Source organism: Xenopus tropicalis, chromosome 3, assembly GCF_000004195.4.
Source record: "Xenopus tropicalis strain Nigerian chromosome 3, UCB_Xtro_10.0, whole genome shotgun sequence".
Taxonomy (NCBI): domain Eukaryota; kingdom Metazoa; phylum Chordata; class Amphibia; order Anura; family Pipidae; genus Xenopus; species Xenopus tropicalis.
Window position 1 is genome coordinate 43457919 of NC_030679.2, and position 27956 is coordinate 43485874.

General features: G+C 38.2%; 1 protein-coding gene across 3 annotated transcripts; it reads right to left on the reverse strand.

Moving 5' to 3' along the window:
* Positions 1-164: 164 nt before the first annotated feature.
* crebrf (CREB3 regulatory factor) lies at positions 165-27956 on the reverse strand. 3 transcript variants are annotated; one of them, XM_002936709.5, is made up of 9 exons: positions 27776-27954; positions 18586-18781; positions 16379-16504; positions 14568-15672; positions 8001-8195; positions 6803-6992; positions 4731-4804; positions 3616-3738; positions 165-3211 (listed from the first exon to the last, which is right to left on the reverse strand). In XM_002936709.5, the coding sequence occupies exons 2-9, from the start codon at positions 18697-18699 to the stop codon at positions 3096-3098; spliced, it is 2043 nt and encodes a 680-aa protein (XP_002936755.1). In that variant the 5' UTR covers positions 18700-18781; positions 27776-27954; the 3' UTR covers positions 165-3095. The 3 variants fall into 3 exon arrangements, with proteins under 3 accessions (XP_002936755.1, XP_012815254.1, XP_012815257.1); XM_012959800.3 differs by lacking the exon at positions 27776-27954 and adding an exon at positions 24744-24978; XM_012959803.3 differs by lacking the exons at positions 165-3211; positions 3616-3738; positions 4731-4804; positions 6803-6992; positions 8001-8195 and having other exon boundaries at positions 14560-15672; positions 27776-27956.

The window sequence follows — 27956 nt, forward strand, 5'->3', positions numbered from 1 at the left end:
CTGCCTTTAATGATATTGTTCAGTATCAGACAGACACAAAGTAGTTTCTCTCTGCATCTGGCCATGGGGAACAGACAATCAGCAAAGTCAGGACAACTAAAGGACCAAACGTATTACTACGTCATACGGCCATTAGACATTTTTTTTTTTTTTAATTTTTTTTCCTTTTGAGACATAACACTGAATAAACATGTGGCTAAGTATCTTGCCACTCTGCTTTAAAGAGATTAATAGCAAGGACACATACAAAAAGGCAATTTAATTCTGTACCCTATTCAGCACCACTACAGCATAGACAGCAAATTATTTTATCCTGCATCTAGGAAAAGTGTTTTGTGCACTACAAAGCCAAGCCAATAATAAAGTATACTGAATTATTTCAGACAGTAATGATCAGCCAGGTATACATATGAGACTTCTCAGAGCAGGGATCATACCTTACAACTGATATAGAACTTAAACCTCCCAGTGTTCCACCTGTAATCTCAGGTATCGGAAAGCCACTGGGAGTTACCAAATTGTGTTTTTATAACATAGATCGTGGAGTCATAGTAACAGGACATATTTTCATTGTGAATATGACATTAGAGACCAAGGTGTCTTAGGCAATGTGGATTATTACAAATCTAGGATGAAGGAAACATAGGCAACACAATTCTTTACATCTTACATCTACTCAGTTGTACTGTATCCTGTATATGGATGTACGTTATATAGCTGAAATGTTTGTATCTAAGAAATATCCACAGCATCCTTAGTAAGGATTTAATCAGCAGATTCATCCCATTCTTAAAATGGTAAGGCACTGGTAAGGGAGCAATCTTTTTTTTGGCATGACATTTAGTGAAATGCCTTATGATGCTTTTATATAGTCCACTTTAAAAGATAAAAGGCAACAAAAAAAGTTATGTATTATAAATACAGAATCCCTTTTCCATCAGTCAGATCTGAATTGAATGGGACAAAGAGGTGGAGGAAGCAAGGACAAGTGAAAGCAAGATTGCCATATTTTCCTGGGTTTGGAGTGAAATTGCACCCAACTACCAAAACATTTGGCTACCAGGACACTGAATAAAGGATCCCATACCTGGGATGTATTGATCAATATCAATGGCAGTATTTTTTTTACTATTATGAAACTATTAACTATTATGAAACTAAATCAAAATATAACTTAGATCAAAATAGAAATAAAGTGGTAAAATTACCTGGTTGAAAACACTTTTAAGTTAACAGGAGTTTAAGGTAAGTGAGTAAAGGTATTTTCATTTTCAACTCTCAAATTTTCCGATTTAGATTCAGATTTAATAAACAGAATTACTAAATGCAGGATAAAACAAATTCACCTCTATCAAAAACATAAAGTAAAATCAAGTCACTAACATCTGAAGAAGCAATTCTTGCAGAACTGGTACAAAAATATAAAATCTATATATTTTTTTGTTTTTATTTTTTCCTGTTTTTTTTTTTGTATTGTAACTATTCTTTTTTAAATTATGTCATGCTTTGAATGATCAAGGAAATAAAAATTGGCAAAGTACTGGAATTTTATAGAACTCTCTCTATATATATCCATGTGCACATTACAATAGCAAAAATATAGATATATTTATATATATATTTTTATAATTCACAGGGTGCCAAAGGGCCAAGGAATAAATCAGATTCTGGAAGTTTTAGTTTAACTATTTCAGTGAAATGTAGCAGCTCTACCTACTCTCCAAACATCTGAAAATCAATATATATTAAAAAAAAAATTATATATATATATATTTATACACATATCACAAAGGTATTAAAGCCTTTGTTTATCTACAAAGGAAAAACAAATATTTCTCAGCTGTAGATACAAGACTGTGACTGCACCCTCCATATTTATTTATATATAAGCCTATAAATTGGACCACTACTTAAGAAAAGATAATATTCACAGTTCGGCATTCCTCAATGGGATTCCGCTGACCTCAAAGTTTTCTTTAATATATATATATAGATATATATGTTTTAAATTGTTTACATTCGTTACAGTATCTTAGAAGCTGTGCAAAACTTTACTTTGACTGGCAGTCTGCCACCTTAACGTGTTTGTCTTTGGTACAAAATAAAAAATTATAACAACAATCAAAGTAATGTGCAATTTTTTGTTTCTGTCTGTTACGGTTAAGGTACCAAGGAAAAAAAAAAGAAAGATAGAAGAAGAAGTCTTATGGTTTAAGTTCAAGAGCCACCATTTGAGTAGGTTTTTTTTTTTTCTCTTTTCTATTTTTTTTTTTTTTTTTTTAAATCATTTTTGTCTTTGTCTTCCTGTTTGTTTCTATACAGTTCACAGACTCTGTGGCACATATTTACATTTTCAACATATTCCTATGTACATTCAGGGAAAAGGGAAGTCACGATAAGTATTGACATTTGAGTTTAACCCCATATTATGTACTATGTCATAAGTATCTACATACTAAGGTTAGTACAAGTTTTATGGGGTTTTTTTTTTAATTCACTTTAAAGCATACAAAACAGCCTAGATGGCCTTAAGCTTCAGAAGTGTCTTCTTACTCTGCAAATTACAAGGCACAAAGATTTTATACAAAGTTTCACGTGTTAAAAGTGCATATGTGTATACATACAATGTATATATAAACACACACACTATACTCTGAGCACAAAAGAGTGTTTATGTCTTAAAATTCTGCAGAAATTCACTGACTTTGTGTTACTCTTTTTGTTCTCAGGGTACACACTGCCTAATTTTGGCATTAACTCAAAACTTTATGAAGTTATAAGAAATTGTAGTTGCTTAGCCTAAAACAAACTTAATTTTAACTTCAATATATATATATATATATATATATATATATATATAGAACTTATGACAAAAAAGTAGAGCAACTAACAAAACAACTATTTCTGTGATGAAGCAATGTCTCGTGCATTGGGTTCTCTCCACATATATTTTTACTTTTGAAGGTGTTCTAAGAATCTGGTTCCATAAAATAAAAAAATATACAGGCAGAATGACATGCAAAATATGAAATTTACACTGGAGAGTGCAGAACATGGGAGAACAACACATCAGTAGTGGCTGTACAGAGAGGCTATCACACCTTTGAAGTTGGTATACGTAATCCCACAAGGCCACCAGTTGCATCACCATCTGAGGTTTTCTCCAAAACCTGGTTTACAAACTCAGAGGTCTGTCCAGCTACTGGTGAACCTGAAATAAAAAGAAAAGTGAGAAACGTTAAAATGTAATTTATAAAAGCATAAGTGAAGCAGTTGAAATTTCACAAAATCTGCTCTACTTACTTATAACGGCACACAAGTCATTTTTTTTCAGTTATACAACAACATACATATATTATAATTAGCTGTCCAAAGCAGTAGTCACGTGTAAAAATATGGTTATGATTTAGTCCGAAGAATTTGGCCAAAACCAAATCTTACATAAACCGCAAAACTAGTATCCCTGCTTGTAAAACAATAATTTTTAGTATAAAACTTAAAATGAAATAAATCATATCACCTCATTAAAATCAGTCTATTTTACTAAAGCGAGATTGGAAAGTAAAAACAACAATCTTATAGGAAAGGGTGAAAGCAGCAGCACAAAACCTGTACCTATTGTATCTTTAATCATGGCATCTAGTTTCTGCCCCATGCTAGCTGACCATTCTTCACATGGAATCTGGATCCGGTTCATGATTTCTTGTTTTATTGAATTGATCACAAACAGCAAGTTATCTGAAAAGGAAAAACTAGAATAAGTATATTTCTCTTGGTGGTGGTAGAGTTTATACACTACCTAGGGATTTTGAGTAATATCTTATATACATCTATAGATTATATCTAACAGTTGAGCTACTGCAAATAAAATATTTCCTAGAAACCACAGAGCTAGTTTGTATAATAAAGGTTTACATCCTATGTGTGTAAATGACCTTTGACTTCTGTTTATTAGTAGGGATGCACCGAACCCACTTTTTTGGGTTCGGCCGAACTCCCGAACCCACCCTGACGGATTCGGCCGAATCCCGAACCAAATCCGAATTAGCATATACTAATTAGGATTGGGAAGGTTCAAAATTTGCATCAAGATTTTTTCCACCTAAAATGTAACCCTTTTCGAATGCTAATTAGCATATGCTAATTTATGCTAATTGTGATTAGATTCAGCCAGGACCGTGGATTCGGCCGAAATCGAATCCATCAAAAAAAGACTGGATTCGGCACGAATCCCAAACCGAATCAGGGATTCGGTGCATCCCTATTTATTAGCAATTAAAAAATAGCCATTACAGGCATTTGATTCATTACGTGGAAGCCCATTTTCCAAAAAGCTCCGAATTATGTAAAGGCCATCTCCCATATAGACTCCATTTTAATCAAATAATTCAAAATTTTAAAAATGATTTTATTTCCTCTTTAATAATAAGACAATATCTTGCACTTAAACTCAACTAAGATACAAGTTATCCTTTTCGGAGGCTAAATAATCCTATTGAATTAATGTTTAAATGATTTTTTAGCAACTTAAGGTATGAAGATCCAAATTATGAAAAGATCCCTTATCCTGAAAACACCCAGGTCCAGAGTATTCTGCATAACAGGTCCCATACTTGTACTATTAACCAGCACTAATCAGAAGAGCATAAAAATTTCAACAGAAAAAATTAAAATGGGATATTTCTCTACTGCTCTCACCTACAATTGAACAAAGGAATTAGAACACTTACCATACTCAGTATTTAGGCCCCACAATTTTACTTTGTTTGCTTCATACTGAGCCTTCTTCTTAAGCCGACATGCTCTGTGTTAACAAGAAATAAGTGGAAAGATATATCACTTTTTTCCCAGCAGAGTACTGAAAAACCAACTAACTTCATGCAATTGAATTATTATTAAGCTTATCATCAACCAGGTCGCTACGTGGCTCCTTAGCCAACCACATCCACCAACTGTACACACCTCTTGTACTGCACCTCACTATCTAATAGATTCAAAACATGATAACTGGATTTTATGTGAGCCTTGCTTTACATTGAAAAATGTATCTAGATGCAGAGGATTTATTTTCAAATATAATAAAATATGTAATCTGCAAAAAGATTACAGAGGCTGCAGATTTTAGTTGGTTCAGTTTACATGTATTAAATGAAAGTTATTTTAAATTCATGCAGGTTATTCATAAAAGAACACTTGTAGTTTCATATGTTTTGTGACCGTGTTGGAGAGGGAAGGGCTTAATCATATAATAATAAAAATGCACACAAATGATCTACACTAGTTGGCTGCGTAGCCTTGACCTTCAACAGAATTCATCCCAAATCAGCTCCATGGGGATAAGATTATCATTTGCAGATTTCCTTCATATAAGTTGCTTGGCAGAGGGTATGGCAGGGTGATGAAGAATACAGTTGTAGCTCATTTGAGTCAAGAATTCCAGCAACTCCAAGTAGGTCTCCAATTCAGGAACTAGCAAACCCCCCAAACCAGCCTTTTACGGTCAAAGTTCTTCCCTGTTTCTTTAAGCTGTTTTCAGACTAATGACACATGGGGTGGATTCTCAGCCTGTGGTTGTTGTGCCTGCACCCAAAGCCATTACGTCAGGCCAGGTTCAGGAGGAATTGGGCGTGAAACTGCTTGCGTATGCCGATTAGCAACAAATTCTGCTTAGTGTGCCTGCACCCAGGCCAACACAATGCCTCTTGGTGCAGGGACAACAATCAGAATTTTGAAGCGTAGGGGCTGATTCTTGGCCTATCCACAGCCCAAGAATCTGCTCCATGTGACATTAGCCTAACCCACAGTTCTCACTTGATATATGCATATTCCAAAATAAAAGATTATATTTAAAAATGTTAATATCCCCCTTTAGTAAAATACAAAGAGAAGTCACTAAGAAGTTTCATGACCATATAAAGCACAGGGCTGAAGGCCAAGTGCTTTTATACAGGTCATGTAACTTTGAGGTAACTTCTACTATTCTCATATTTTACAGTAGGGTGTACATTATTTTAATACACAAGCTTCATCGAGTCATGTAACACTAAGCACCGTTTACAAGGATATAATTTACAGGATATTCATGGTTATTAAGTATAATATAAAAATAAAATATAACTTTATTTCTCCATTCCATAAACAGGATATATAGAAAAGATGGGAAATACAGGTCCATAAAAAGGGAATCTTATGCAAATACAGCCCATTTCTCCTGGTTTCTGTAAAGATGATGTTGTGAGGTTTAGGCCATAGTGGAGCAGGACGGCCAAAAAAATAGCCAGACGAAAGCAATGGTTGAACTGATGGGAGTAACACTAATCCCCATTCCTTTCGTTTGTCATGGCTACAAAATGCCATACGGATACTGAGAATTACCTCTGCTAAAAAACTCAAATTGCATAATCATTCAAAGATGCTTTTGTATTTAGCATTTTAGCAGTGTTTTAGCAGAGATATTTTCTGGAGTTCTGCAGCCAAGACAAATGTGCCATGTGTCACTGTCCTTAAAATCAGTAAAATCAGAGGTATGGCAGCTTTGATCTTTTTCAACCCCAATTGTTTTTGCCCATATCATTTAACAAAACACAATAAGTAACACACAATAGCAACCTCCTGTAAATTATGTTATTTAGAATATGCAAATATTTGTGTTGCTTCCCTAAGTCTTTTGCTCTTGTATGTCATTTAGCTAGCAACATTTACTTTTTCATACATATTTGCAAAAGAAAATAGAGGTATATACAGATTCAGACTTTCACCCTAAACACGCAACCATAATTATTTACATTTGTTCCTGTTTTACCTGGAAGCAAGCTTATTCTTCTCTTTGCGGGACCGTGGCCTAGCAGTAAGAGGAAGTTCTGATACAGGTGTTAGGTCACTGATCACCTTGTTCAGTTTGCGCAGCTCTCCACCAATCTGCAGAAGCTTTCTTGGGTTTGGAGTTAGGTCCTCCACATCTGTCCTGCGAGACTTCTTCACAGTGTACTTGCCTGTTCACAGAATATATGAGTATTCATACATTTTAAGTGCCGTTTATTTGCAGCACCAATACCTTACTGTCCATTATTTATGTGATGTACTTTGACATTGGTGATTGCTGGACTAGAACTTGAACTAGGTCACACAACCAGCATTTCATCACTAGAACAGAACATTTAATAAAAGGAATAAGCATATGCAGGATGCTGGAGCTTTGAGATCTCCCTCTGGCTTATCATTTTGTTAGAATTAGAGTAAAGGGGAATATGAGATACATAAACCCATATCTGTAAACCCATTATCTAAAAATATCTTATTTTTTTAATGATTCTGTTTTTCTCTGTAATAATAAAACAGTACTTTGTAATGAAGGTATCTAAGCTGCATGAATTTATATTGGTGGAAAAACAATCTTATTGGATGTAAAGGAGAAGGAAAGTTACTGAGGCATTTTATTGACAATAGTTGCCTGCAGCAGTAGGAGATTAGTCGCCTGTGGTAGAATAGATTTATTGTGATCGACCAAACTCCCTGTAAAGTATTAGCCTTAAAATATGATGATCCGAATTACGAGATCCAAACATTTAGGATAATAGATCCCATACCTGTACACGAGAACAGTTTGCACACAAGTAATTATTTAATAAAAAAGCACTGACTAATTACAAACTTTCTCACCACAGTCTACAACAGTGGTTCCCAAAATGTTAGGCCTAGATCAGTGGTGGTGGGGCCCAAAACTTAAGGAGAATGCCTAATTGCTTTAGATCCTTACATACTTAGATACCTAGATACATTGAGGAGTTCAATGAATCAAATAGGGTGGAATTTTGGGATGAACTCAGTATTTGCTGTCTAATTAATTGTTGTGGTTACTGTTGTTTCTATATATTTGTGCCAATGAGGGTGAGGCTCCTGACCAAAAACTTTTACCTTTTGAACCAAAAAATATATATCTCTGGTCTACAATATAATTATTATCTTCCAAATATTTAACGGATGTTGTCAACAATCAATACCATGGTGCAGTCCGTTCTTCTGATACATATTGCTTGGAAGAGTATCTCTGTTCCATTCTGAGGGTCTCAATGTTCCTTCCTGCTGCGATGGTAGCAGTTGCTCACTATATTCCCAAAAGTATCTCCGCTTTCCTCTCTTTCGTGATGAAATGGCTGTGATTCCCTTTAGATCTTCTACTGAATCATTTTCATATCCTAAATTTAAAACAATATCTTTACCTTGGGTTTCATGACAACTTACAAAATAAATGTGATGAATAATAATTTGTGGCATTTATACACTATTCATTATGGAAACACCAGTCAGTTGATATAATAGCAACTGCATAACAAATATTTTCTTAATGCTGTATAGATATTAACAAGTTTTGCCTAATTTAATAAGCAGGATTTGGCATGATAACCTGTGCGTTGAATCCTCTGACACATTAGGGGGAAACACCTTTTATTAAGTGTTCTAAATAACCATTAATATATAACTGCTATTGTCAGGTCCCAGTGGTGGCCAATAAAAGGGCATGTATAATGAAGCAGTGGAATTCTCAACGAATCAGATAAAAGTGAGTGTACCACCAGACCAGGGATAATTTGACACAGTTGGCCAGCTTGAATATCTTACAATATATAAACAAACAATCTCTGGTTTGTTTATAAAGGAGGGATTATTTAGTAGCATAATGCACAGAATGTCTTAAAGGAACAGTAACACCAAAAAATGAAAGTGTATAAAAATAATTAATATATTATATACTATTGCTCTGCACTGGTAAAAGTTGTGTGTTTTCTTCCTAAACACTACTGCAGTTTATATAAATACCCTGCGGTGTAGCCATGGGGGCAGCCATTTAAATTGAAAAAAGGAGAAAAGGCACAGGTTACTAAGCAGATAACAGATAAGTAGCAGATTCCCATTGTATTCTACACAGTTTATCTGTTATCTTCTTATGTAACCTGTGCCTTTTCTCCTTTTTTCTATTTAAATGGCTGCCCCCATGGCCTCACAGCAGCTATTTCTATTAACTACAGTAGTCTTTCTGAAGCAAACACGCAATTTTTACCAGTGCAGGGCAACGGTACATTATATTTTAATTATTTTAAAACATTTTTATTTTTTAGTGTTACTGTTCCTTTAAATGTTCGATATATATAATGGGCAAGTACAGAGGGCCTCTTGTTTCTTTCTAAATCAATTTTGTGGTCACAGTCTCACTGCAACTTTAAACATAAAGGAAAAATCTAATAATATATTTTACATAAAGGGGCTGTTGAAATACAGTTGCAAATTCAATACACTAATTATCTTCTTTGAAGATTAGGCTGTGAGACTCTTAAAGGAACAGTAACACCAAAAAATTCAAGTGTATGAAAGAAATTTCAATATAATGTACTACTGCCCTGCACTGGTACAACTGGTGTTTTGCCTCAGAAACACTACTATGGTTTATATAAAGAATGCAGCTATGTAGCCATGGGGGCAGCCATTCAAAGGAGAAAAGGCACAGGCACTTAGCAGATAACAGATAAAACACTATTGTATTCTACAGAGCTTATCAGTTATCTGCTATGTAACCTGTGCCTTTTCTACTTTTTTTCCAGCTTGAATGGCTGCCCCTGGGGCTACACAGAAGCTTATTATATATAAACTATAGTAGGGTTTCTGTAGCACAGTGCTGTCCAACTGGCGGCCCGCGGGCCGCATGCGGCCCTCGACCCCCCTCGGTGTGGCCCCCCACCTGTCTGGCTGCTTTGATGGCTTAACATTATGTTAGCCTTAAATGGCATCAGTACTGAGATTAACTGGCCCCCTGCATGGTTCTCACCTCAGATTCAGGATGCAATCCCTCTGTATTGTTTAAATATGTAATCCCCTGTACTGTTCACACCTTTTAATCTCTGTATTGTTCACCCCCTGCAGTGTTCACACCTCAGGCTCAGGCTGTAATCACCCCAATTGTTCACCTCTTCACACCTCAGACATTGTATATACTGCCTGGCCTATGCTGCCTGTGTATAGGCAGCATAGGGTAGGCAGAGTATGTCACATAGGTAGCATAGGGCAGGGAGGGTATGGCACCCACAGGAAGCATATTACAGGCAGAGTATAGCACACACAGGCAGCATAGGCACACACAGGCAAAACTCTGCCTGTCCTATGCTGCCTGTGTGTGCTATACTCTGTCTACCCTATGCTGCCTGTGGGAGGTGAACCTGGCAGGGGTTTGTTCTGGGAGTTTGTTAGCAGTTGGAAATGGCCATTAAATGGTCCCTAAGATGTGTAATTATATGCTGGGGGTTGCTGTTCTATCCACAGGGGAGGAGGAGGCATATGGATTTAAGGGTGTATCTTAATATGACATAATATAATTCTTTAACATATGAATGATGGTTGATATCAGCGACCATTGTGATAAAATGGGTGTGGTTTGAAGTGGGTGTGGTTTAAAATGGGGGAATGGCCAAAACTGGCTTCCATTAGTGGCCCTCCACCATGTATGTGAGAGAAATTCCGGCCCTCGGCACCGCAGAAGTTGGACAGCACTGCTGTAGCAAACACACAACTTTTACCAGTGCAGGGTAACAGTACATTATATTTCATTTACTTTAAAACTCTTTAATTTTTTGGTGTTACTGTTCCTTTAATATGGAAGTGCTGTATACACAAACTCACACACCAGCACTACATAACAAGACACAGACTCACACTATTCTTTGTTCGGAAGAGGAGACTGCTTTATTTACACTTTAAAACCAGGATAATAAACAAATTTAAAACAAAGTAATCAAAAGCAACAATGTCTGGAAATAAATCATATTTGCAACTCTGTGTGTCTATGGTCATCCAATCCCTTTAGATGGCCATACACTGGACAATCCTCTTTAGTGTCTGCAAGTCAAAGAGATGGCCATAAGAGTGGCAATACACTTATATAATATGCTTACCACTGTTCCATTCATTTAGGCTGTCATTTGCCAGATGAAAAGTTCAAGCATGACAGATCATCTGCTATCCAACAAAACCAACATAAAAGCTCATAAAGCTGGTATAGTCTGCTTTAAGATACCTAAGTACACCTGGATACCCAAAAGATGTTAGTTTCATAGTTTTATACGAGTGCAGTGGTTTTTTTTCTGTAGGTTCTACCACACGAGAACACTTGATCTAACACAGCTCATTTTGCTCTATTGTGCTTTTAACGACGGGTCCACTGAACACATGAGACACAAGATGAAGAGACATTCCATCAGTGGGATCTGGTAACTTGTTACCATGCAGTGGAACCCATATAAAAGACTGCACATGAAAATGCAAGAATAAACACCGATGTGTAAGGCCCCTTAACCCTTTAAGTGCCACAGGACGTAGAATTTACGTCCTGTGTATAAAAGTACCTAAGTACCGAATACCCCTGTTTATATTAATGTATTCTACTGTACAGTGCTGCGTACATAAGTAGCGCTTTATAAATAAAGATATACATACATACATACATACATACATATAAGTGCCACAGGACATAGATTCTACGTTCTGCTGCACTTCCAGGTTCGGTCTTTTATACTAATACACACTTTTACTTACACTTTACACACACACATACATTTTTGGGGGGGTTGAGGGTTTCACACATTCACAACACTTACAGCACCCACACTTACTTGCACACACACACGCACACAAAACACATTTTACCTAGTGTACACACACACTTACACACTTACGTAATTTTGTAATTTTTATCGCATCGTTTTTATTCTTGCCTGAAAAAAATATTTTATTGCCATTGCAGATAGCGTATTCGCTAACTGCACTGTGCAATACCTTTTGTGTATTATTTTGGTGTTTCTACTACATTTTCTGTGATTTTGGTGCATTTTTGGGTATTTTATTGCATTTTTAGCCATTTTATTGCATTTTCAGTTATGCATAATTGTTGTTTGCTTGACTTTGTCTGTTAAACTTATTTGCCCAAGCCAAAATACTCAAATAGTTATTGTGACCACAGATATTATTAGGCAAAAAAAATATATATATTTTAGTGATTTTTTTTTATTTTTATCAATTTTATTGCATTTCACACTGTTCTTTTTTACTTGTACATGTTATTTGCACATGGACAATTTGTCTGCTGTATTTCAATTTGGCATCCTCTGTACCCCACATAGTTTGATAAATCTATGCATATAGGGCATCAAACTGTTCAGTAGACCCCTGGCGTTCATATTTAGAATGTTTTATGTTGATATGGTACAAAATGTGGGGGTACATAATGGGGTAAAATGCAAGTTTCGTGACAATTTTCAGAAATGTCATAAAAACCCTTCTGTTTAGCATAGCTTTGTAGTTTGGTAGTTTGCAGTAGAAAGATGTATTTACCCATTTTTGTTTTTTCAGAATATGTACTTTCGGAAAATGTATAGTTTTATAGGGTCTCCGTACTGTTAGGGGGTCTTATGGCACATAATGCACATGTCGGTAGCTTATATTGCAGCATATACACTTTGTATGCACTAACTTCCTTTTGGGGTCTCTAAATGCCAGATACATCGTTGATCCTATGCACAATGGGCATCAAACTGTTCAGTGGACCCCTGGCTTTCATATTTAGGATGTGTTTTCTTGGTACCTAATGTTATGTGGGAGATAAGGTGCTTGAAATTGGAAGGTTTGATGCGATTTTCAGGTATTTCATCAAAACCGGCAATTTTGGGAAAGCATTGCCACTCTGTAGTTTGGAGTAGAAAGACATGGGTGCCCATTTTGAATTTGCCTGAATGTGTACTTTCCAAAAATATATGGTTTTGGGGGGTCAATGTATTTTTTTGTGTTTTTACCTACTGCAGAAAATGCAGTAAACGTGTTGAATTTTCAGAAGCTAAAGAGATCTCTGAGGCAAGTTCTATGCACTAACTTCCTTATGGGGTCTCTAAATGCCAGATACATCGGTGATCCTATGCACAATGGGCTACAAACTGTTCAGTGGACCCCTGGCTTTCATATTTAGGATGTGTTTTCTTGGTACCTAATGTTATCTGGGAGATAAGGTGCTTGAAAGTGGAAGATTTGATGTGATTTTCAGGTATTTCAGCAAAACCGGCAAATTTGGGAAAGCATTGCGACTCTCTAGTTTGGAGTAGAAAGACATGGGTACAAATTCTGAATTAACCCGAATGTGTACTTTACAAAAATATATGGTTTTGGTGGGTCAGTGTATTTTTTTGTGTTTTTACCCCACAGAAAATGCAGTCAGCGTGTTGAATTTTCAGTAGCTAAAGAGATCTCCGGGGCAATTTGTATGTACTAAGTTCCTTATGGGGTCTCTAAATTCCAGATACATTGGTGATCCTATCACAATGGGCATCAAACTGTTCAGTGGACCCTTGCCTTTCATACTTAAGATGTATTTTCTTGGTACCTAATGTTATGTGGGAAATGTGTGAAAGTGGAAGATTTGAGGCGATTTTTTAGAATTTTCATAATTTTTTTTATAGATACTGTTAAATTCAGTAAAGCATTGCTGTTTGGTACTTAGGATTGGAAGACATAGTTACCCAGTTTGGATTCGTCAGAATGTGTACTTTTCAAAAATATTTGGTTTACTTGGGTAAACCTAATGTTCCAGGATTTTTGGCTTTGGAATGTAAAGTATGCCGTATTCTGCTGTAACGCTTTGAAAATTTAGTAATTTACTGCTGGGAGTTTTTGATCTATAGAAGTCAGAAATCTCCATAAAACTATACATATCAGGTATTGGCACGTTCGGGAGACATGTGGCTTTCCAAATCAGTTGAATTTTTGTCAATAAAATAAAATATGTTTCCGGTATAAATCCCTATATCATTAAAAATAGCATTTTTTCCTTTTTTTTTTTATTTCAAGCTCTAAATATTGTTCCAGAAGTGGAAATACACAAAAACTCAGGCAGATTTGGAAAGCTCAGGTTTTGAAAAAAACAATATATAGTTTGCCTACCTAAACTTAACCCTTCCCCCAGTAAAAGCCCCTAAATTGAAAGAGCACAGAATGTTTACAAAACGTCTGGCACTGAGGGGAACCAAAATATCAAATTCCGCTGGCACTTAAAGGGTTAAACATTATACACTATAGTCTGGATACCCTCTTTTTCTATTTGCCATATGTCCTAAATGCATGTGCATAGCTCAAAGACCTTCTATATATAATACATATATATACAATTTATAATCTTCCTATTTAATACAACAAATATTTTAAAGATATTTTTTCTTTTAAAAAATTATTTCTGGAATAAAAACTTATATATGATCCTAAGCCAACTTGTACGTTTCCTTTTTTTTTTAATTTTGGTGCATAGTTATGTGTGAAACCATGAGTATAGAAAAAGGTGGCATTGTTCTTACTTCATTTACATTTGTTATTATGTATACTGCACACAGTAGCCCTCAGATGATATATTTTCATATAACTAGGTGTTATTATATTAATCTAAAATCTAGAGCCCGTTATTTCTCTCTTTATAAAATATTAGGAATTATATGAAATTATCACAAAATACTTAACAAGCAAATAGTTTCAGCTAAATTAAATACCTGGTTCAGAAAAAGTATCACTGATATCATCTTTATCATCTTCATAGTCTTCCTCCTCCTCCTCCTCCTCTTCCTCCTCCTCCTCCTCTTCTTCTTCCTCATTCTCAGATAGCTCATGCTCACTACCAAATCCCTCATCATGATCTTCTTCATCTAATTCAGCTTCCTCCTCTTCTTCTTCCTCCTGCTGCTGAGAGATCTCGCTCTTTACTGTAGGTTCTGTTAGGCCTTCTGATACAAAAAGTGAATAGTTGTGCTCTTCTTTCTTTTGTGAAGGATCAGAGACAGAAGCTCCAGCAGAAGTATTTCCATCTCCAGGACCAATTGTTATAAGCGCAGGTGCTGGACAAAAAAGTTTTTGAGTTTCCTTGAAAGGCAGGATTCCATAGTTTTTACGGCCTATGGGTGGCTCCCCTATCGCCTTTTCCTGCTTCTTTGCCAAGGCACCACAAAAACATGTGTTCTCCTTTGCAGCATCAGCGGCAACCATAGTGGTTGTTGGCCGACAAGGAAGTACCGAACTGATTTTTACCTTGGCCTTTTTCACATAGTCCTTACACCCCCCATGGAGGTTAATTTTTTCTTCACATGAAACATTTGTTTTTACTGCCATCTGGATGCTTGCAACAGACTTGGTAGCCTTTTGAGAGCAGTCAGCTAATGGCACCTCAGTATGTGAAGTCTTTGATGAGCACACTGGGGCAGTTACTCTTACTGCTGTCACTTTCTTTCCTGGTACATATGAAGTCTTAGTGCCTAGGAAGCTGTCTGTATAGTAAAGGGAATCAGCGACTGACTGGGAGTCTTCACTATTAAGCTGAGCAAGCGTGGGCGTTTTGCTGATCACCTCCTCATCCTGATATGGACTGGAGAAATCATCAAGACCTAGATAATCCACCTCTTTAGTTCCCCAAATATCACAGCTCGTGAGCTTTGTGTATTTGGTCAGGTCCTCACAGTAGGTATCCCACTGCTCCCAATTTGAAGTCACAGGTGGACTGCTTTCAAGGACATCTGTAAATGACTCTAAGTTTTCAAAATCTTTGCCATCTTCTAGCATTAGGAAGTTTTCAGTTGGGCTCTGTTGATAGCCTAATTCTTGATCCTAAAAGGAAGCAAAGATAGTACTGAACAGCATCAAGACATTTAAGTGTCCAGTATATTACATCAAAACATGAAGAATGGATGGAGAATATTTACATTGTATACTAGCACTGAAGCCTTAGAATAAAAATCACTGGAAAAGAGGAGTACAGTGTTCTAAATGGAGTTAAGTTAACGTTTATCTTTTAAAACTAAAACCTTGCATTCTGTACAAGCTGCCATTTTGGTACATAATACTAAAGCACTATGTATTACAATCACTTTATATTTTCCTACTAAATATAGTAGTACAAAAACAGATGTAAATTTGATTTTTGGTTTACATATACGATTATAATTAGAGTGAGATTTAGAGTAAGTGTTTATTTGCTGTCCTGTATAGTTCTTACAATCCATGTAGAGTTTTGATGTGCATGGTGATGTTACCCTAAACAAATGCTGAGCCTTAAAATAAAGTTTGAAAGTAGCAAAAAAAAAAAAAATCTGCACATTTTGAGCCCAAAACTGATCAAAAGGAGCCCTAGCTATACCTAGCCTTAGACTGTTGCAACTGTTGCAATATTAACTGAGCCAGAGAATTGCTAGGAATTTTTATACAATTTCAATGCTTTGTTATGAAAAACAATAGTAGATGACCCCCCCTAGCCTTCTGAACAAGTTAAAAATTAGATTTTAAAAATTCTGTGTATATCTGCAGACTTACTTACCAGTTCATACATAAACATTGGATCTGAGCTGTTTGCTAGGAGGTCTGTGCTCATTAATGTTTGCTCAGGAAATGTGGGGCTCCGAAAGGCATCCCCAAAAGGAGGATCCATTCCACTGACACTGGGCTGTATGATACATAAACAGCAAAAACAGAAGTGAAATATAGAAAATGATAACCAGTCTGGTTCTGATAATGTTAACATCTTTCCCTTTATGATGGTGCAGAAAATTTCTTATTGCAAGAAAGGCTGGTTCATTAGCTTCATGGTGACATGAAGGGATTTGGTATCTTTAGGTATTTGTCAGTCCAGTAACTAGAAGTTACTAGGCCAGACAAAAATCCCACCCATACTTACTAGTTGGGGAAGATATCTGCTGCAACACTTTCCCTGCAGTTGTCTTTGATCTTGGCATATTACGTGTTACCAGACAACAAGCATTAAGGAATATCAAAGATGAAACTGAAAACGAAATCTACAGTGCTAGCAGGCAAGTATCTGATATATATAGTTAAGTTGGGTTGAAAAAAGACCAAAGTCTATCAAGTTCACCCCCGCCAAGTGAACCCTTTGCACACACAAACCTACACTGACCCATTTATGCACTCACAAACATAAACTATATAAACCAACATCAATACTAATTGTAGATTTTAGTATCATAATAGCCTTGGATATTATACTTGTTCAAGAAATTATCCAAGCCCTTCTTAAAGGCATTAACAGAATGTGGCATTTAATTAATTAAAAAGATATTTAGAATCTGCATTAGCCATGCTCCATTCTACCAATGTAGTAGATCTACTATTTAGATTGTAAGCTCTATTTATCAATGCCCTCTTAATTTCTTCTACTGTTACTGGTTTTTGTATGCAATCTGTATGTTCTGTATATGTTCAGTCTCCTAGAAACACCAGGTCCCAAACATTCTGGATAATAGATCCCATACCTGTATACTCATTTATTGTACAGCACTGTGCAATATGTGCACGGGATAATAAGAACAAATACATTTGGCACCTGGGGTTTTCTGGATAAGGGATCTTCCTGTACTCCACTGAGCTTTAAAGAGCTGCAGGGGATGATTTATTAAAAATGTAGACATTATTCATTTAATCCTGCAGGATTCCCACATGAAACTTAAACTTTAACTTATGTTTAATCAGTCACTGAATCTTGCAAACATGTATATGATTTATACAAATCGAAACTGAATCCTGGATGTGGTAGTTAGCTAATTAGAAGTCCAAAAATATAAACTGTTGAGTTCATTTGGGGAGGACAATATTATTAAATAATATCAGTGCACACATGTGGGACTGAGTTCCTGCTACTCATTTTTATTGGAAGGCAACACTTTGAGTGGGTCCCTGCAAGTCCTGTGAGTGTAAACCATCATTATTGGATGGTACAGTGTTATTAATAAATTGTGCACAAGCCGTCTGCAATTTGTAAATTACAATTTACATTTAAATACTTTAAGTTTTAATGCTTTAAAGTTGCATATTTAGCCGTGGCCTTAACAGCAAACTCCTTCAAAAGTCAAATTTAATTTGCCATCACTGGAGAGATTTGCTCCAGTGAAGTTGCTATGGGAAAGGCAAAATAATATAAATAATATCAAGTAGTAATCTGAAACAGCAAACCTTCCCTGAAAACACATAATACTATACATGTGTATATATATATATATATATATATATATATATATATATATATATATATATATATATGGTATTAGCAATGGTAGGAAGGCATGCAGAGGACCTGGAGCATAGAGGCAGGGACACCACATCTTCATGCGAAACACAGGTTTATTTAGGGCCAATTCTTCCCAACAGAAACATAAACAGTTCAGGGTTGTGATATGTCCCTCCTTCAGGGCTCTCTCCTTCCAGGGTTACTTCCACACTCTGGAACACTCAGGCTTCACATTAAGCCTTGCTGACTCCTCTCAGAACTCATCTGTCTGGTCATGACTCCCTCTGCTTCTTGCAGTGGCAGGAGGCACCCCCAGCTCACTGAGTCAAGAACCAACTTCAACTCTCTTACCCTGTGTAATCACACAGCCCTTTTATTGGCTGCTCATCTGCAGCCTAATCAGGCAGCTCCCTACAGCTGGCCAACTGAAAATACTATATATATATATGTGTGTGTGTGTGTAAATATGTGTGTGTATATATATAACTATATAATACTTAACTTACCTGAGGCATCTCAAAGCCCAGATTTTCAGGACTTAATCCTAAATACTTTCTCTGCTGTCCCACAGACCTCTTTTGCAGCTTTTCCGTGCTATCAATGACAAAAGAACTATACATGCAGCGGAGTGCTGCTATTCCCCAGTTAGGGGGGAAATGGAGTTACACTCTCTTCATGCAATGGGAATTTCATAGGCAGCACCTGAATGATAGAGAAAAAAAAATGTAAAGTTTGAAATGTTTATACTTTATTTGGTGATAGGGTGCTTTATAAATAAGTAAAGCTATTTTAAATTGACAATTTATACAATTTATAAAGAGGGTTAACATTTAATATGTCATATATATTCACCACTTCGATATTTGATAAATTAGACCCTTGTTTTTTTTGTAACTCCTTACAGGAAAAGAGCACATTAAATCACATTCTGAGACAGATTGCTTAATGTGGCTTTCTTGTATTTGATTATATCTAGTATTGGAATTTGGATGCCAGAGTGGAGAACAAAACAGGGCCGGAGTTGAAAGATCAGTAAAAAAAAAAAATATTCAAATCAATTTTATTCTACATCAATACCAATCACCAGATAGTAAGCTAAATCTAACTGTAGTGGAGTGGCTCAGTGGTAAATCATCTAGCAGAAGTTAAGAAACAACATTGCACGGAGATGCCAGTGTTAACGGGTATAATAAAATGTGAAAGTTTTGAAAACCCTGATTAATTGAATCCATCGATAATATGAAAATCAAAAAAACAAATACTTAAAAATACTTAAACTACTGGACTAATGTTTGGTGTAAGTGGAAGTTATTTCTCAAAAACCTAATAAGCAATTTTTTAAGCAAGTTTTTAAGTTTCTTGACTGCACCAGGCACTTGTAGGCAATTCACACTGAAATTAAATGGCAGAAGACTAGGGGGCACATTTACTAATCAACGAACGCCCGAAAAGCGTCCAAATTCGTTTTTTTCGTAATGATTGGTATTTTGCGATTTTTTCGTAAATTGTCACGACTTTTTCGTAGCCGTTACGACTTTTTCGTAAATTGTTGCGACTTTTTCATAGCGTTATGACTTTTTTGTAGCCGTCGCGCCGAGTACGAAAGTTTCGGATTCATTCAAGCTTCAGTATCGTGACTTTCCTTGGGCCAGGTTGGAGCTGCAGAGTGCCATTGAGTCCTATGGGAGGCTTCCAAAATCATGCAAAGTCTGAAAGTTTTGCCCGCCGTTTACGAGCGCTCAATACGAAAAAGTCGTGACAATTCGCGCAAGTCGTAATGGCTACGAAAAAGTTGCGACAATTTACGAAAAAGTCGTAACGGCGATGAAAAAAATCACAAAAAATACGAAAAAGTTGCAAAATGTTCATTTCCAATCCGAATTTTTCCCATTCGGATTTGGATTTGTGGATTAGTAAATGTGCACCTAGGAGTGCTGGGCACCCCCACACACAGAGCTACAAAGGGCTTTGAGCACAAAACACTTAGGGGCTGATTTACTAACCCACGAATCCGACCCGAATTGGAAAAGTTCCGACTTGAAAACGAATATTTTGCGACTTTTTCGTATGTTTTGCGATTTTTTCGGATTCTGTACGAATTTTTCGGATCCAATACGATTTTTGCGTAAAAACGCGAGTTTTTCGTATCCATTACGAAAGTTGCGTAAAAAGTTGCGCATTTTGCGTAGCGTTAAAACTTACGCGAAAAATGCGCAACTTTTCGCGTAAGTTTTAACGCTACGCAAAATGCGCAACTTTTTACGCAACTTTCGTAATGGATAGGAAAACTCGCGTTTTTACGCAAAAATCGTATTGGATCCGAAAAATTCGTAAAGAATCCGCAAAACATACGAAAAAATCGCAAAGTACCGATCATTACGAAAAAAACGCAATCGGACTCCATTCGACCCGTTCGTGGGTAAGTAAATCAGCCCCTTAGGGGCACATTCATCAAAGTACAAGTTTGAATCTCGAAATGGGTAAAATTCAGATTAAATATGATCATTTCTGGTGATTGGAAATGCCACGAAAATGCTTACGAAAAAATCATAATAGTCACGATAATATCGTAATGACGTTCCGAAAGTCACAAAATTTTTGTATCCGAACAATCGTAAACAGCAGGAAAACCTTTCTGACTCTGATCCTTCTGTGCATGTTTTTGAAGCCTCCCATAGGACTCAATGGCACTCTGCAACTCCAACCTGGCCCAAGGAAAGTCTCCCATAGGGCTCAATGGCACTCTGCAGCTCCAACCTGGCCCAAGGAAAGTCTCCCATAGGGCTCAATGGCACTCTGCAGCTCCAACCTGGCCCAAGGAAAGTCTCCCATAGGGCTCAATGGCACTCTGCAGCTCCAACCCGGCCCAAGGAAAGTCTCCCATATGGCTCAATGGCACTCTGCAGCTCCAACCTGGCCCAAGGAAAGTCTCCCATATGGCTCAATGGCACTCTGCAGCTCCAACCTGGCCCAAGCAAAGTCTCCCATAGGGCTCAATGGCACTCTGCAGCTCCAACCTGGCCCAAGGAAAGTCTCCCATAGGGCTCAATGGCACTCTGCAGCTCCAACCTGGCCCAATGAAAGTCTCCCATATGGCTCAATGGCACTCTGCAGCTCCAACCTGGCCCAAGGAAAGTCTCCCATAGGGCTCAATGGCACTCTGCAGCTCCAACCTGGCCTAAGGAAAGCCTCCCATAGGACTCAATGGCACTCTGCAGCTCCAACCTGGCCCAAGGAAAGTCACAATAACGAAGCTTTAATGAATCGGAAACTTTCGTACTCGTTGCAACAAATACGATTTTGTTGCGTAAAATTTGTCACAGAGTATGAAAAAATTAATGAAAAAAATCACAGAAAATACACACAGTTCTATAAATTAGAAAAAATACGAATTTGATAAATGTGCCCCTCAGAATCACCCTGTGTGCTGTTACCTTAAAAGATATGCTATCCTAGTTTAAGACCGAAATTCAACATATGTTTGTGTGATCTGCAACTAATTGAGACACCATGAACCAAAGGGTTGTTAAACAGGGCATCAATTTTTTCAATTTGTCTCAAAAGTAATTCTGAGCTCTGTGTTGGTATCCCGTATTTATGAGATCTATATTTGTAGAAACTACTTTTCCAAGAGCATTTCCCCCATTTCATGTATCCCACATGTACCAACATGCATTTGTGGGTACCACTCCAAGATAATTTATTTATGTTACTTCATGCAATGGTAAGCATTACAATAGCAGATTAATTTCACTACTGGTAAATAGAAACTAGAATAACCTTAGGCTGATGTTACTTGGAAAGATGCTATATGTATCTGCCTAGCATTAGATTTGTTTTCACAATGGAACCATATATTACATAGTTACATAGGGTCGAAAAAAAGACCAGAGTTCATCAAGTTCAACCCTTGCAAACCCATGCTGGCACAAACTTAAGGTGGCCATACACGTGGCGATCTGACGATGTTTTGTGCGACCATCGGTCGCACGAAACATCGTCAGATGTGCCACACACCATTCAGGGCTGAATCGGCAGGTAAGGAGGTAGAAACAATAGGATTTCAACCTCCTTCTGCCGATTCAGCTCTGAAGGGAGAATTTTGGTCAGGCGCCTTCTATGGCGCCTGATCAAAATTTTCAAACTTGTCCGATCGGCGAGTCGTCCGATATCGGCAGCTTCCTGCGATATCGGTCGACTCGCCGACATGCCATACACGCACCGATTATCGTAGGAAACGAGGTTTCGTACGATAATATCGGTGCGTGTATGGCCACCTTTAGCCCTGTGATCGCCAAACCTCTTCACTTAATTTTTCAGGATTCATTGAGGTCTGGCATGGTGCAGAGAGATTGGCAAATTGCTAATGTGGTGCCATTATTCAAAAAGGGATCCTGTTCTCAGCCTGAAAACTATAGGCCTGTTAGTCTGACATCAGTGATAAGAAAGCTTTTGGATGGGGTAATAAGGAATAGGATTCTTGAATACATTTTAAATCACCATACTCTAAAGGTGGCCATACACGCACCGATAATATCGTACGAAACCTCGTTTCGTACGATATTCGGTGCGTGTATGGTATGTCGGCGAGTCGACCGATATCGCAGGAAGCTGCTGATATCGGCCGACTCGCCGATCGGACCAGTTGGAAAAGTTTGATCGGGCGCCATAGAAGGCGCCTGATCAAAATCTCCCTTCAGAGCTGAATCGGCAGAAGGAGGTAGAAATCCTATTGTTTCTACCTCCTTACCTGCCGATTCAGCCCTGAATGGTGTGTGGCGGATCTTACGATGTTTCGTGCGACCGATGGTCGTACGAAACATCGTCGGATCGCCACGTGTATGGCCACCTTAAGCTCGTTTAATACCTGGGATGATTACCATCTGGCCCTGGACCTTTGTTTACGATTACATGTTCAAGTCTCTTTTGAATTTCCTCCTGAGTGACCCATGCAACAGTAGTTATATTACAAGAATTTGGTCTTTTAAAAAGGGAAGCCTTGATTAGCTGGCTCAGTTGTGCAGACAGATGGAAAATAACAGTTCAAACGTTCTGCTTTTTCCCTGTTCACATCAACAACTGACCCCCTTGTGATAATAAGGGTCCCACCCCTTCTAGCTTTATTTTTTTTACTATTTACATAATAATTTTGGATTCCTTTTACTCCTAGCTGCAATACCCCTTTCCATCTCTATTTTAGCTTGCCTGATAGCTTTTTTTTGAATATTTGCTTCCCTGTACCTGATGAAAGTTTCTGCTGTCTCAGCTAACCAACCTTGATATAACACTTTTAATCGGCCATAAAGGTTTTGCTTTGCAATGCCTTTCCTTGCTTACAAGGGGAATATACTTACCTGTATACTTGCTAAGCAATACTTTTTTAGTGCAAAATATACTAATATCTCCATTTAAACTGTAGCTACAAATCCCTGACATATTTGAAAGCGTTGAGCAGTTTACCTCCTGTGCTATTTAAGACAGTGCTGTAAAACCTTTTACAAGTTGTAGGCAAATTATTTCTCAAACTTCATTAAGGGCCATGTTATAAAAAATAATAAAAAGATACTGTCACATAAATAATAAGTAAGTAAGTCTTATTCTATGAGACAGAACCTTAATCACTGCAAGGTACTTAGCAACATGTGTAAAAATTCTAACAATACTAACAGAACAAAACTGAAGGTGATTTGGTGTTATTATTATTATTAACATGTATTTATAAAGCACTGAATTACAAGGTTGAATTATTTGCCTTTGCAAGTTAAAACAGGAATTATGTTTTAACGTTGGAAGGGCCATAAGCTTGATACCTATGAAAATACAGTTTAAAAGAGGTAGCTGACCTTAAAATAAACTTTTAGTATTATACAGACAGCATTATCTAGGGCAGTTTGCAATTGCGGCTAATGTTGTATTCTTTGTGGTTTCTGAAATATTTTCATTTTTTGATCTTCACTGACAGGACTGGACTTTTAACAGATATCTGGTTGCTATGTCTAGAATCCTATCAACCAGATGAATTGAAAATCAGAACAGAACATCAATAGAAGAGGGTTTGAATGGTAAAAGGAAAAATTACAAATAATATTAAAATTAAACCATCACCATCAATTTCATTTTATGGTTTGGTAAGTGACCCAACAACCAGATATCAAATTTAGCTGAAGTTATTTTGTGGTCTGCACTAAAAAAAATATATTGTCAATGTTGTCACAGTATTCCTGCAAGAAGCTAGAAACCCCATACAATATGATAGCTCTTAAAGAATGATAGCTCTCAAAAACACACATTACTCTCAATGAGGCAACGTGTCATTGATAGAATACTATCAATTTTCAACTTGGTTCATTTTCATACAGCTTTTAACCACAGGAAGTGAACAAACTACGCTATTCTGTAAGCAAACACCTGACCCCTCACTGCTGTACGGCCCGAGTCAACATGGCCTCCCCGCATGCACAGAAACCCTGCCAACCGCGCATCGCGATCACCTATTGGCCGGCTAAGCAGCAAGCCTCCTTCCAATTGGTGAAGGAGATGCCACTCAACAAGGCGCTCCCGCCTTCACCCAGCAAAGCTGCCGTGAGCAAACGTGTAAACATTCCCCAGGCTGCCATTCAGAGCCCGGAATGGGGGTGAGAGAGAAAACGATGATCAGTCGCACCTGCCTTCCCTTTAGCATTATCGATGAATGTACTTTCCCTGCACTACAGACATTGTCCAGTCGCGCTGCCTTTTCCGTTCTTGCTAAGCTACAACTCCCAGAGAGTCATATGGGTGTCTACTAATGTATCCTGCCACATGAACAATGGAAAGTCCCAGCTGGAAAAACATTGATCTCGAGTAAAAGGAGATAAAGGCGCTTATGTAAACCATAAGCAGTCCCCTCCCTTATGTGCGCACACCCCCTAGTCATGCACAGTACAGGAGATCCCTCTACCCAGGGACACACCCCCTTGCCTACTGTAAACAAGCTCTCGGTTAGGTGTGAGGGGGGACACATCCAATGCGTTGCTTCTGAAAGGCAATAAAATAGCGGGCGCTGAAGCTGCTTTAATACGGGGAAGAGTGGTGATGCAGCTTTTATTTTGGTGGGGCTACAGGGGTTGGTACACTAAAACGTTGAACCACAGTATCCATCATTCCCAGAAATCACAGGCTAGTGGCAAGTCGGCGTTTTATGGGCCACAAAATTGAAATCCCTGAACTAGGAGAGGCTGTAAAATAAAAAAAAAATTGCCTATAGGGTAATATTTAGCAACTGATCAACACTGCACTTGGCATCATCCTCAGCAGATAAAAATTGATATGTAGGGACCCAGATGGGTAATAATCGCAAGATATGCATGGACAATAAAGCAAAGTATAAGCAAATCGTGCTTCCGCAGGTTATACTTTCACCAAAAGAGAAGGAAAAGAAAGATACAAAGTTGCAAAGCACAAGCAAGTCTGCACCTTGGTTTGTAAACACAACAATGTTGCCAAAAGGTCTAAGGAAAGAACAGATTGAGTTCCATGCAGATACAGGAGGATGCAGAGCTAGTTTCCCAAGTCACGTGGTCAGGCTGAACGCATTCCCACCAACTGCCTATTAGTACAGTATGCAGCCATTAACCTGCAAGTCCCGGGCTAGTCCACAAAATGCAGTCCAGTTGTAAATAGTTTACAGAATGCGGCATAATTGGTCCCACTAGATCACAAACTAAACGCACTGTATGGGAGATTATGGGCCCCTTGAATTGAATGTGAATTGCTTACTATAGCAACTGAATACAGTGGTTTACAGCCACACTGATTATGTGTATAGTGATTTGATCGGTCTGGCAGCAGTCTGATTGGGTATGGGCACATGGTGGGTGGGGTAAGAGTCGCAGCATACCATAACACTGGCACGACACAACGATGCCAGACCAGTCCACCAGTTGAACTCTCATTCCCTTCAATGTTATTGCCCCTCTATGGGGGTGCAAAATATAATCATGCGACTAATCAAATCCTCCTCCTATTAAACATTTTTTAATCTAATAACAAGCAAACCGAATCATAGCAGATTGGCAAATAATCTTGTGAGGGTCGGTCTCATTTTCAAACTGAAAGTAATACAATTTACAATAGTGATACAAAGTATTAATTTATCCAAATAAAATAATTATCTTTCTAATGAGTCATTCATATATACACCGCTTGCCATCTCATACATAATCAGCAATGTATTAGCTGCCCGTGTTATATTCTGCTCTTTTTTTTATATAAACACATTAATCCTCTAATACAAAGAAACATAAACTGTGGTCAGTAACGGTGCCAGGCAGCATCACATACATCCCACCAGCAAGCCAAGCTCCACATTCCTTTCATGGAATGTAACATCATGTCAGTTCCACGTGTCCCAGCTGCAGATCTGCCGGTGTTTACATACACCCCCCCCCCCCCCATACATACATACATACATACATACACACACACGCTTATCATGGGCAATGGCAGCTTTCCAGATCAATCTAGAAGTTTCTCTCTCCTATATCATTGTTGGCTGAATATCCTGGGTAAGCAAATATAGGCAGATGTACTAGCCACAGTGTTACTTGTATGCTTGCTTGTCACTGCCCGACATTTACGATGCCCGTTTAAGCGACTCGGGACAAAAACAGAGGATCTCAGCAAATCGATGCACTCAATCTGCACAGTGAAAGCCAAACAAGAGAAGCAGTGGGGCAGCACGCTTAGATGTTTATTTCCCATGACCACCACGCCCCCCTAGAAAGCTTTCCCCCAGGCAAGTGTCACTCCCTGCATTGGATACACTAGTCATTCGCATATGGTGAACGCTTGATCGCTGATATTCCCCATGACATTATGGATCCCTTACAGAGAAGACGGCCTGAAAAACAAGCCCCAGTGGCCAGATTAGGTTTACAAGTCATCAGACTCAGAGAAGTACAGGGAAGTGTAAAGGGTAATTCCTGCTGTAAAACGTAATGTGTTTTTCTATTGGCACAAGGCTCTTGCAGTGCCACCATCGCTCCAATGATGAGCAGATGCCATCTGTATCTTTCCCCTGCTCCGTTTCACTGCAGTTAAATATCATTCGTAACTGGCACAGCAAATTCCCATAGACTCCCTCAATGCCCTTCCTCTCAACCCTCCTATCTGCCCCACGCCCCTTCCATTCATCCCTACAATCCGCCACACCCTCCTTCCAGTCACCCCTCTATTCCCGGGCATACATCTCAGCGCCCCCCTATTAGATTCGCCGTACCATTTAGCCTCAGTGTCACTCTATGTACCCTCCTGTCACTTCCATTACCCCCCACACTGCTCATACTTACCCCACCCCTATATGTCACCCCTGCCATCACCATATCCGCCTTAACAATTGCCTACTTAACACCCCTTACACTCACTATTTCTGCTTGGAACATAAACTAAAACACCCTTCCTATATTCTTACCTTGCACGCCCATTCACTTTGCCCTCTTATGTGGCACACACCCCATTGCTTTCATCCTTCTCGTCCCTTCTCACGCCCCCTTCTATCCATCATACATACTTGGCTGGCACCGCTACTTACCCCTCTGACCTGGGGATCTACTTTCCCTTGCCCCTCTTGTAATACTTGGCACACCCCCTTCCACTCACCCTTCTTACCTGGCACACCCCCTTCCCTGGTACCCCTCACATGACACCTCCCCTTACCTGGCAGCAGAGAATTAATACTTCCGTTGTTGCTAGAGGTCGCAGTCCGTGTGCCTTTTTCTTGCCCCTGGGGGTTTCTCACCCTCCCTGCTGCTGACGGCCATAACCCTGCACAGACTCCATGCTTTCTGGTTTGTTTTGTTTATTTCCTTCCTGACGGGTTCCCGGAAAGCGCGTGACT